The 12,965-nt window shown below is 40.0% G+C and overlaps 1 protein-coding gene across 1 annotated transcript; it reads left to right on the top strand.

Moving 5' to 3' along the window:
* The first annotated feature begins 780 nt into the window (after positions 1–780).
* On the top strand, positions 781–3,863 carry LOC138906259 (uncharacterized). Its single transcript, XM_070194792.1, has 6 exons — positions 781–1,033; positions 1,922–2,164; positions 2,267–2,509; positions 2,631–2,818; positions 2,905–3,249; positions 3,741–3,863. Exons 1-6 carry the CDS (start codon positions 781–783, stop codon positions 3,861–3,863), a joined length of 1,395 nt encoding a protein of 464 aa, XP_070050893.1.
* Positions 3,864–12,965: the final 9,102 nt, after the last annotated feature.

The raw sequence follows: 12,965 nt of genomic DNA, 5'->3' as shown, positions 1-12,965 counted from the left end.
TTCAAAGAAGTATCCTGGCAAACACGTATGACGTATTGAATATACAGACCACCAACTGGTTTGATTTTCATATGAAATAATGATTTCGACTAGTGATTTGACCCTTTATCAGCATTATAATAATGACATTAATATAAGTCGCTTTTCCCCCTTCCTTTTCGGTTCTATTTTTAGACGGTTAAACTTGTTAAATTATGTAAATTAAAGGGCAGCTCGACCCACAAATCATTCTGCATTCACCCAAAATTCAGAGAGGATCGCATCTCAAGAGGATATTATGTAGGCAATCTACACTGATACAAACATTAGTGACTGATTTATAGAAGAGTGGTGAGCTAGTGCAAGCTGTGGCGGTAGAATACTATTATATTAAGCGGTATTATTTGTATAGTTAGTTAATTAGTTAGGATGTTAATACTGTAGAAATGCGGTTAACTCTATTGTAGGTGTTAGTGTATAAATAGCTCTTGTACAGATACGTTTCATTTTTTAGAAGAAGATAATGAAAGTTCTTCACTTCTCTCATAATTTCTCTCTCTAAACTCATCTCGTCTTCTTCCCCATTCATTCTCACAGTTGAAACTTCCATATATGGACGTTATCATGGTATCGGAGCCTGCGTCGTGAGTCTCCGGCCACTGAATACTTTCATATCCTCTCAACTTTGGAATTAAATCATCTCCACTTGCGTTGGGTTCAAAACTAGGGTTTTGTAATTTGAACTAATTCTCTATAAATCAGAGTAATTGTGCAATATTTCTGAGCTTATCTACAATTTCCATGGCAATCGGCGAGGAAACCAATACCACACCAGTCAGACCTACCACAGGAACCTCTCACGATACAGTTGTTCCCATTCGTGGCAATGTCTTCCCTACAATTGATCATAACCATCCTATATACCTACAACCAATTGACACTCCAGGTAGCTCCTTAATCTCTCTTCAGTTAACTGGATCTGAGAACTATGCCATTTGGAGTAGATCTATCAGAATTGGATTGTTAGATAAAAGCAAACTAGATTTTGTTGATGGTAGATTCCCTAAGTTTATGGTTGAGCCGGAATTACATGATCAATAGGGAAAGGTAAATGTTGTAGTGTTGTCCTGGATCATGAATGTCGTAAGACCAAGATTGTTAAGCAGCGTAGTGTATGCTTCAAATGCATACAAAGTATGGGAGGACTTGAAAGAAAGGTTTGATAAAGTGAATGGTGCTAGGGTGAAATACCTGCATAAAGAGATTCACTCTCCTACTCAAGGCACAATGACTGTTACAGACTACTTCTCTAAACTCATAGACCTTTAGGATGAGTTTGATGCTATAATGCCACGTCCCAGCTGTCCATGTCCCGAGTCAAGGAAGTATCTTGAGCACTTTGAGTATCAAAGATTTATACAGTTCCTAACATGTTTAAATGAGTCTTACAGCCATACAAGGAGTCAGATCATAATGATGTATCCCACTCCATCTGTAAACAAGGCATACTCCATGATCATAGATCAAGAGAGCCAAAGAAACCTAGCTAATTTCACACAAGTCTCATAAGTCACCAAGTTAATAGAAAGCACTGCCTTGTTCAGCAATAAGGGAGGAAACTATGTTGTCACCAATTTCAAACCTAGACCAAAAAGAAACATACTTGTGTATGAGTAATGTCATCTGAGGGGCCATACTAAGGAAAACTTCTATAAGCTAGTTGGATATCCACCATATTTCAAGTCCAAAAGGAGAGGAGGAGCAACTGGAACTGGCAACTCCTATGCAAACCAAGTTGGCTAGATGACACCTCTTACAGGAGATGCAACATGTGGAGTAAATGGTGCAGCCAACAGTGTTGGAAAACTTAGGCAACAACCACATATCAGGGGAGGTTTCACCTTTATGGCATCACCAGCAGCTCAGTAACAAGCTCATGCAGCCTTCTTCACACCAGAGCAGTATCAGCAGATCGTTCAAATGCTCAACAAGGGATCAGATGAAGGATCCTCAACCAATTCAGCAGCTGCAAGTACAGAAACAAATCTTATGTCTATCTATAGTGATAGAGAATGGATTGTAGATACAGGTGCATCCAACCACATGGCCTCTAGCTTACAAATGCTAAAGGCATACAAATTAGTACCAAAACCAGACAGGAGCAATGTGCATCTACCTACAGGAGGTGTAGTATCAGTTACACACACATGATCGGCCTCTGTGTTTAACAACCAAGACATAACTAATGTGTTGTACATACCTGAGTTTAAGTTCAATCTTCTCTCAGTATCCAAACTCACTAAAGAACTGAAATGCTTGGTAATGTTCTTCCCTGACTTCTGCATCTTCCAGGACATCTTCAATGGACAGGTGAAGGGGATTGGTAGGGAGAAACATGGACTATACATGTTGCAGGAGAAGCAAGTGAAGACCTCATGCCAGGATTCTAGACAACAAGTGAAAAATAACACCATCACATGTTCTATGAATAAGGCTAGTCATGCTTACATGTCTGCAATATCAGATTCTAGTAGCCTATGACATAAGGGGATTGTACTGCATGTCCCCTTGCAAAACAAACAAAGTTTCCTTTTCAGCTGAGTAATACTGTGTTTGCCACTGATTTTCATTTACTGCATTGTGATATTTAGGGACCTGTAGAGTTCCTACCTATGATGGCAAAAGATTTTTTGTCACTATAGTATATGACTACACTAGGTTCACTTGGATATTTCTCCTTCACTCAAAGTCTAACACTATAGTAGTTCTTAGGGATTTTTTGCTAAGATTAAAAATATTTTCAGTGCTTCTGTTAAGATACTCAGAACAGACAATTGCAGTGAGTTCTTTAGCACAGACTTCAAGAAATTCCTATTTATTCATGGGATTGAACATCAAAGTACATGCGTGTACACTCCCTAGTAGAATGGAGTAGCAAAAAGGAAACACAGAACTGTCCTTGAAATAGCCAGAGCATTGAGGTTCCAGGCAGACATCCCTCTTAGATTTTGGGGTGAATGTGTCAACACTGCTGTCTATCTACTGAACAGGCTACCATCAAGAGTCATCAACTTCAAATCCCCATTTGAGATGATTTATTTGCATGCTCCCTCTTTGAGTCATCTAAGAGTATTTGGTTGTCTCTGCTATGCTGTTGTCCCTAAGTACATGGATAAATTTGCTTCTAAAGCCATGCCATCAGTACTTTTGGGATATTCTTCTACACAAAATGGATACAAACCATATGATCTACAGAACAAGACTCTCTTAGTAAGCATAAATATGGTGTTCAAAAAAGGATGTCTTTCCCTTCAAACATTTGAAGTCTGCAGGTACTCATATATTTCCAGTTTTGGACCTGCTACCATCAGTTGAATCTACTGTAGAGATGCCTCAAACTCTCACAAATCAGCCCAGTCATATAAATAATTCAACTGAGGGGGAGGTTTCATCATCTCCTCATGTTCCTGAACAAGCTCATGCAGAAATCATATCACATTCACATGTAGATGTCAGTCCTCTACCTGAACCATCCAAATCTATGGAGCTCAAAAGATCTAGCAAACCAAGCAAGCAAACCACGAGTATGGTTGCAGGATTATGTCACTAAACCAATGGGTAACTCTTGTGTATATCCTATTCCTTCCTATGTTACTTACTCACACCTGAAGCCATCTTATCAGCATATGTTGGCTCTTCACTCAGTTGTATCTGAACCTAAGACCTTCAAAGATGTTGTTTCTGATCCTTAATGGGTGCAGGCAATGAAGCAGGAAGTTGCAGCACTTGAAGACAATAAAACTTGGTCTATTGTAGACTTGCCACCTGGCAAGACTCCCATTGGATGCAAGTGGATATTCAAATTTAAATATAGAGCTTCATGAGAGATTGAAAGATACAAAGCCAGGCTAGTGGCCAAAGGATACATCCAGAGAGAGGGTCTATATTACACCGAGACCTTCTCCCGTGTGGCTAAGATGGTGACTGTTAGGTCTATCATTGCTTTGGCTGCCTCTAAACACTGGTTGATCTACCAAATGGATGTCCACAATGCATTCCTCAATGGTGATCTCCCTGAGGAGGTGTACATGCATATTCCTGAAGGTTTTTGCATACAGGGGGAAACAAAGAAGGTCTGCAAATAGCACAAATCACTGTATGACCTTAAGCAGACTCCAAGACAGTGGAACATGAAACTAACTGAAGCCCTGGTGAAGATGGGATTCAAGCAGATCACTTTGACTATTCTCTATTCACTAAAAGAACAAATGATAACATTGTGGTTGTCCTAGTGTATGTAGATAATTTACTCATCACTGGTACCAATCCTAATCAACTAAATGAGACAATAAATGATCTGCAGACCAGGTTCAAGATGAAAGATCTTGGTGAGTTAAAGTTCTTCCTGTGGATTGAATTTGCCAGGTCTAAGGAAGGCATAGTGATGAATAAGAGGAAGTATGCCATGGAATTAATCTCTGAATCTGGCCTAGGTGGAGCAAAACCTGCTAGAAGCCCACTTGAAATGAATAAGAAACTAACTTCAGCAGAGTATGACAGTTGGATGGAAACCAATGCTGAGGATGAGATGTTAAGGGGTCCTAGTAGCTTCAGAGGTTAGTTGGAAGACTATTATATCTCACCGTGACCAGACCTGACTTATCTTTTGCAGTGCAAGTTTTCAGTCAATTAATGTATTGTCCAAAGGTGTCACACATGGAAGTTGCTCTCAGAGTGGTAAGGTACATCAAAGCTGAACCTGGACTTGGCCTGTTTATGCATGCTGACAGCACTAATAAACTTACAGCCTATTGTACTGGGGATCTTGCCTACAAACAGGAAGATCAGTCACTGGCTACTTAGTCAAGTTTGAGAATACCCTTGTATCATGGAAGTCTAAGAAACAGGACACTGTCTCCAGGAGCTCAGCTGAAGCTAAATTTAGAAGCATGGCTACATATGCAGCTAAAGTGACCTGGTTGATAGGTCTGTTTGAAGAACTTGGTGTGAAGCTAAAACTACTCGTTGTTCTCTTATGTGACATCAAGACAGCTATTCAGATTGCTGCCAATCCAATCTTTCACGAGAGGACTAAACACATGGACATAGACTGTCATTTTGTGAGGGAAAAGATCTTACAAGAAGTGATGAAAACTGAGCATGTACCTACCAAAGAGAAACTAGCTGATCTGTTAACTAAAAGTTTGGGTAAGGTGCAACATGATTATCTACGAGGGAATCTTGGACTGAAGAACTTGTCCAAGCCATCAGCTCGAGCGGGAGTGTAGAAGAGTGGTGAGCTAGTGCAAGCTGTGGCTGTAGAATATTGTTATATTAAGATGTATTATTTGTATAGTCAGTTAATTAGTTAGGATGTTAACACTGTAGAAAGGCGGCTAACTCTACTATAGGTGTTAGTGAATAAATAGCTCTTGTACATATATATTTCATTTTTTAGAAGAAGATAATGGAAGTTCTTCACTTTTCTCATAATTTCTCTCTCTAAACTCCTCTCGTGTTCTTCCCCATTCATTCTCATAGCTGAAGCTTCCAGCTATGGATGTTATCATGATTCCATGGCTAAAACTCATGACATATATCATAATTTAAGTCGTCTATCATAATCATTTTTTCAAACTCACAATTAAGTTAATGACTTGAATATATGGATGACAACAATAAAAAAATCTTTTTTGGTTATTTGAACATTTATGTTAATAATCTTTCTTAAACTTTTATCGCATCAAATTCTATCACATAAAGCGGAATAAAAGATATAATTTGTACACGACGGAGCAACATTTTTTTTTAACGTAATAATATTACATATTAGATAACATTATAACAAAAGTAAGAAAAATAATTAAAATTCAACTAAAAGGAAAATACTATTTTTTTTTTGCCTAATGGCTAATATATAAATAAAATCCCAAAAATGGGTCCAATGCTTACAAGATGTCCAAACTAAAATAGAAGTTGCATGAAGCTACTAGCTATTAAAAAAGATAGAAAAGCTAAAATCTAATGAATTAACTATTACAACATGATAGGTTGAATGTTTCCTTCTCCTATTAGTGTATGTGAATCCAATTATCATTGTCAAATACCAAGCAGCACCTATCAAGCTCTCACCAGGCGCCATGGTATATTGTCCATAGGCTAAAATGAATTCCAAATATCTCCATCGCAGAGTTGAAGTCCGCATCATCCTCCAAGTGTCGCTACTATATGAACTCCATATGCAGTGGACTGATTTTGTTCAAGTATTAATCATATGCTCACTCATCAAGATTAATATGTAGAAGAGGAGCCTGACTTTAGGCAGGCTTTGCAAGGCAAAAGCCAGGCTTGAGCTGGCTTTAGGAAGGCTTTACAAGGCAAAGGACAGGCATGCACTGGCTTTAGGCAGGCTTTGCAAGGCAAAAGCCAGGCATGAGCTGGCTTTAGGCAGGCTTTGCAGGCCAAAGGCTAGGCGTGAGCTGGCTTTAGCCAGGCTTTACAAGGCAAAAGCCAGGCATGAGCTGGCTTTAGCCAGGCTTTACAAGGCAAAAGCCAGGCATGAGCTGGCTTTAGGCTGGCTTTACAAGGCAAAAGCCATGAATGATCTGGCTTTAAGAAGACTTTGCAAGGCAAAGGCCAGCCTGTGCCTTTTTGTGATCTTGTAAGCTCAGATCCTTCCCTACTAGAACCTTTAATGTAGACATCATTCAAAACATTTCTAAACCATCCTCATACTGAGCTTGAAAGCATGCTAATACCACCGAGAAATGATTCAACAATCTTCAAAAATACCATATGATGGGTTCAGCATCTTCCTTAGCATTTGGACATATCAGTTTGTTCAGAGTCCAATCTTGTGAAGCCATTAGTCTGGGGTTCTTCTCTTTGCTATCCTAATCCTAAGGTTAGGTGATTGAGATTTGTCTAGATTGATCAACCTCATCCCTGCACTAGGTAGTTCAGAGAATGAATGAAACTCAGATGTACCTGCAAAAGAGAACACAATGTTAGCTATATAATCCGCCACTGAGTTGCCTTCTCTGAACACATGTTGAAAGATCACATTGAAGTTGTCCTTCATCTCTATAATTTTCTTCACATACTGTGCAATTACCCAAGGAGGATTCCATTCCCCTTCTATCGCCTTCTTCATCACCAATGAATCAGTCTCCAGTATGAGAGGGTGAAAATCATGCTCCACACAATATTCCAACCCTTGAAGAATAGCCTTAGCTTCAGCTACCACATTAGTTGTAACTCCCAGGTCTACTGCCCTAGCATACACAACATCACCTCCATCATCCCTCACACAAAAGCCTAGGGAGCTAGGTCCAGGATTGCCCTTTGAAGCTCCATCAGTATTATATTTGTACTAACCATCACCAGGAAGCTGCCATGTTACTCTTGTAGTGATCAATATAGGTTTATATCCTTCAAAGTATTGAATCATGTCTGGCCATAACAATGGAATATTAGGGATCCAAGCATACCTCACCCTTGCCAGTTGATGCAATGTCCTATTAATCTCATGAATCACCATATTTGTGGACATTGAACCACCATGTTTACCTGCATTTCTTCTCTTCCACAGCTCCCAAGTGATGATAGCCGGTACTACTTGAAATAGTGGCTTTAATTTCGGATAACACTAAGCATACCACCAATGCCTTATAATCTTCTTCAATTGAATCAATTGCACAGAAATTCCAGCAGCCCCCATGAACAAGTTCCATACCTTAGAGGCAGTAGGACTTGTGACAAATATATGCTCAATGGATTCCTCTTGGGGCTGCTGACAACACCAATACCTAGACATCACCATTTTTCCTTGCCTCCTCCATATGTCATCGGTGGCTATTTTCTGCCTCCACAATCTCCACAAGAAGAAGGATATCTTGAATGGCAAACCTTTAATCCACATTAACTTGAATTCCTGATTAGGATCTACCATATGCCTTAATATTTGCCAAGCACTGCTAACACTGAACTTGCCTGAAGGAGTTGGCATCCAGTATGGCTTATCCCAATATCCCTCACTGCCTTCATAGTGCACATTTAGCCTTATATGTTCTGCAATTACCTTATTGAAAGTTTGATCTAGCAGCTGATCATCCCATGTTTCCCCTTGCCGCAGTTCTGCCACCTCCTGAAGGCCTTCATTGATTGGAAAGTCTTCAGGCAATACATGATAAAGTGCACCCAATCTAGTCTAATTTTCATGCCAAATATTAGTTGTTCCACTCTTCAATTCCCATACGATCTCATGTTCTACTTCTTCCCTAGCATTCAACATTTATCTCCAAACATGAGACCCTCCCCTAAAATGCACCACTGTTGGTGGCTCCTTCTTGCAATACTTATTCTACATGAAATTAAACCACAAAGATTTTGTGGTCCTAAACCTCCACCATAGTTTAGAAAACAGTGCCCTTGAGACATCATTTAAGGACCTAAAACCTATCCACCCTTCCTCTTTAGAAAGGCAAAGATTTTGCCATGAAGCCCAGTGTCTGCTTCTCCCTTCTTCCTTTGTGCTCCAAAAGAACCTAGCAAAAGTCTTATGTAGATGCCCCAGGATGCTGTTTGGTGGATCAAGGACTGATAACATGTGAACTGGCATACTTTGCAACACATTAGAGATGAGTGTTGCCTTTCCTCCAAATGACAGTAGTTTTCCTTTCCATGAATGCAATTTAGCCTTCACCTTCTTGATAAGCTCCTCATAATAGTCCTTCCTTCTTCTAGTGTAAAAAATAGGACACCCTAGATATGTGAAGGGGAATTTACCTCTTGCAAATCTTGTAATAGCTCCAACTGCCTGAAACAATCCATTAGCAACCTTTGAATACATGTAGTATGAACTCTTATCTTTGTTGATCATCTGACCTGATATCTTCTCATAGTTCCCCAACACTGCCATAATCTTGCTCAAAGAGGGAGGATGAGCAGATGCAAAGATTATCGTATCATCAGCATATGCCAAGTGGTTTAAAGAATCAGACCACTTAGGCATTCCAAATCCCACAAATGACTTGTCTTCAAAAAGCTTATTCAAAGACCTGGAAAGTACCTCAACTGATAGAATGAACAATGCTGGAGATAGGGGATCCCCTTGTTTCACATCCCTTGTCGACTTAAAGAACCCTGAGGACTGCCCATTCACCAATACTGAATACCAGTTATTTGACATCAAGTTCCACACCATGTTGATGAAGTGTTCAGAAAATCCCATCTTCCTTAGCACATGCAATAAGTACTTCCATGAGACCCTATCATAGGCCTTAGCCATATCAAGCTTGATCACCACATTAGCTGGCTTTCCCCTTAACCTTATGTCAGTGACAATTTCTTGAGCCAGTAAGATGTTCTCCAATATACTCCTACCATTTACAAATCCGGATTGATTAGGAGCTATTAGAGATGGCAAAAAAATCTACAATCTGTCATGTAACACCCTAGACAAAACCTTGTTAATGAAGTTGCTCAAACTAATAGGTCTTAAGTCAGAGAAGGTCTCGACTCTAGGTTTATTAGGCAGCAACACTAGATTGGTGTGAGTGATGTATTTAGGCAATGCAGCTCCTCCATAGAAGTGTAGCACCATATTGTGTATATCAGCACCAATAACATCCCAGCATGTTTGATAAAACAAGCCAGTGAATCCATCAGGGCCACTAGCACTCTCCCCACTAAGCTTAAAAACTGCTGCCCTTATTCTTCAATTGTTGGCAATCTGCTAAGTTCCAAATTCTGATCCATAGTGACTATTGAAGGTACATTATTGAGCAAGGGAAATTCAGAAGCATCACCTTCATTTGTGAACTGTTTTTGATAGAAGTCCACTGCAGCTGTAGCCAATTGCTCCTGGTCTTCAATCCATACCCCACTGCCACTTTTGATCCTCTTCAGTTGCAATTTCTTTCTTTTGCCATTGACATGGTTGTGAAAGAAACTTGTATTCATATCTCCTTCAGCAAACCAATTCATCCCAGCTTTTTGCTTCCAATATTGCTCCTCAATATTCAAGTATTTCTTCAATTCAAATTGAGCCTTTTGAAGCACAATCCTATTCTCAGTTGTAGGCTCTTCTTCAAACAACATCTCCTTCACCCTAACAATGTCCTCCAAAATAGCCAATTGCTTGAAGATATCCCCAAATATTTTCCTATTCCATTTTGAGAGTGCTGCCTTCTCCCTCTTGATATTCTGCTTGAACATCAAAAACTGATCCCCTATGAAATCAGCTTCCCAATTCTGCCTCACCACATCCATAAATGTAGCATGCTTTGTCCAAAAGTTCAAGAATCTGAAAGGCTTGACAAACTTGGTTGTCTGCACCCCACAGGTCATTAGCAATGGTGCATGATCTGATCCAGTTCTGATTAGATGCTCAACTTCAATAGTTGGCAACATGTTGTGAAATGAAAAATTCACAAAAATCCTATCCAATCTCTTGAATATACACTCAATATTGGATCTCCCATTCCACCATGTGAATGGACTTCCTTTGTACCCTTGCTCAAACAAACCACAAGAGTTTACACAAAATGCAAAATCCTCATATTCAGGAGGGTGTATTGGAAGTCCCCCTATTTTCTCATCTTCATGTAATAACACATTGAAATCCCCTCCTACCAACCATGGTAATTCCATATCACTTGCTAAATAATACAAGTGATCCCACAAATCTAACCTCTCCATTGCTGAATATTTTGCATAAACAAATGTCATCATCATGTGCTGCCCCAGGTCATGGTGAAACACTCTCACAGTCACCTATTGCTCAGTATCCTCCACTAATTTCCATTCCACCACTGCATCGAAGAACAACCATATTTGCCCATTAATATTTATATAAGCAGTCTCCATATTCAACATCCTTTTATATTTCTCAATGAGTCCCTTCTTTTGAAAAGGCTCCATCAATGCAACTACACAAAAATTATGCTCCCTATTCATATTGATCACCCTAGGAAAGGCCTGTTGTGTATTCACATACCTTATGTTCCATATTAATGTTTTGATCATCATTTAGATAGAGAAGCTGCCCTCCTGGGCATTATTCTTGAAGGTTGTGGTGGATCTTTACTATGATTCTTCTTAATTTTTTTACCTCCTTTAGCACTAGTTGTGGGTGATAAATCCCCTTCCCTAGCCACTTGTTTGAAGTTTTCGGCAGTTGATTCATCATCTCCTTCATCCTCCATTGGATTTTGTCTCAATAAGTCTTCATCAATTGGTGTCACATTGTGTGTAACTAAATCATGTAAATGTTGTAGAGGAGTCTTAGTTAGAACATTAAGATATAGTTGCATGGTTTGATCAGTGCCAGATTCCATAGGCACTTCCTCTATTTCCTCGGATGCTCTTAGAACAATTGCCCGCTCATCAACCTGTTCATACTCCTTGAATTGTAGCTCATGGACATACGCCGGAACACCATCTACATAGGCCAAAATCTCTCCAGTGGCTCTAAGGTTGGGGTTTACTGTAGCTGCCTCATCAGGTGAACCTGGTTTTAGGCCAGCCTATCGCCCGGTGAGCCTGGCTTTAGGCCTGGCGTCGCCAGCCTATCGCCCAGTGAGCCTGGCTTTAGGTCTGGCATCGCCAGCCTATCGCCAGGTGAGCTTGGATTGTTGTCCTTCTTCACCTTGTCTTCTATTGTCTTTGTTTTGCCCAGCTGATCATTCTTAACCTCAACTGCATTGCTCCATAAGACCTTTGTAGAGTTTACCTCATCAAGATCCTCCATCCGCCCAGAATCTTTAAAAGTTTGAGATGGAATCGCATGACAAGATTGGTTTGTGGTCACATTGAGTTGTTTTAGTTCCTCTTTGCTAGTCCCAAACCTTCTATGAACCCAGTCAATTGTGGACTGAATCCCAGAAGGAGTAGGACCATCTTTAGAACTGAAGACTGGTTTTCCCCCCACCAAAACCAGTTGGTTGTTCTCGTTTATATCACTTTGTTCCTCCTCTAATACTGCAAATTTATTCCTTGTTTGAACCTTGTTTGTCTGATCTTCTTCGACCTCCATCAATGCAAAATTATTGTGCACCTGCTGTACACCAGCATTCACTGGCATGATTGCATTGCCAGTTTGCCCTTGTACCTGGGTTTTGTTATTTTTGTTGGTTCCCCGATTATCCCGAACTTCCTTCCACTGTGCACCTATGTCCTCGACTACTTTTTCACTCGTGAGAATCATTAAAGGGGTAATGTGATTTTTGGTTTTTCCTTGTTCATCAGCAGCAGAATTCCAGTTGTTCAACTCAGCAAGATCATTCCTTTTCTTGCTGCTTCGATTCTCAATAAGCTCGGGGTGTAAATGCCAACATTTAATTTCATCATGTCCTTGTAGTTTACACTTCTTTTTACAATATTTTGGTAGCATATCATACTGAATTCTCACCCATTCTGTTCGAACACCACCAGAAGCTTCATCATCAATATCCAATCGCACCTTTTTAGGTAGTTCGGCCAACAAATCGACAAGAACTTTTACTCTTGCGCAACTCGGCCTAGTTTTGTTTGTAGTTGCTGCGTCAAGACACACTGGCCTTCCCACAGCTGTAGCCAAAGAAAATAGAGTTTCCTTTACAAAAAAGGTAGGCAGCAGTCCAGGAAAAGAAATCCACGCCATCGCCATCGGAGTTTCTTCACCCGCCTTAAATTTTGCATCGTAGATAAGAGTACGCAATTGGTATTCGTACCCATCATTAGCTTTGATATAGTACGTACTCTTCGATGTGAAATCGAGAAAATCTTGCCATAGAGTTAATCTAATTAACACATGACGATCTCTAAGGAATCCGATATTAGACTCACCTTTGATACCACATTGAGTTGGAATTATTCGGCGAAGCTCGTGAATCTCCGGAGAACCATATGAAAGCTTGCCAATGACAGCATATTGGAGGCCTTCAATCACGTTCATTCTATCTACTTCTGCCTCTGTGAATTTAACCACTAGTTGGCCATTCAAA

The sequence above is a fragment of the Nicotiana tomentosiformis genome, chromosome 2, assembly GCF_000390325.3.
Source record: "Nicotiana tomentosiformis chromosome 2, ASM39032v3, whole genome shotgun sequence".
Taxonomy (NCBI): Eukaryota; Viridiplantae; Streptophyta; class Magnoliopsida; order Solanales; family Solanaceae; genus Nicotiana; species Nicotiana tomentosiformis.
This window is presented reverse-complemented; position numbering and strand designations above follow the sequence as displayed.

Excerpts from the sequence above, each read along its gene's own strand:
- LOC138906259 (XM_070194792.1), top strand. The coding sequence starts at position 781 with ATGGCAATCGGCGAGGAAACCAATACCACACCAGTCAGACCTACCACA. Across the intron at positions 2,819-2,904 it reads ACTCAGAACAGACAATTGCA|AATGGAGTAGCAAAAAGGAA; the intron begins GTGAGTTCTTTA and ends ACTCCCTAGTAG. Across the intron at positions 3,250-3,740 it reads TACAGAACAAGACTCTCTTA|GCAATGAAGCAGGAAGTTGC; the intron begins GTAAGCATAAAT and ends TAATGGGTGCAG.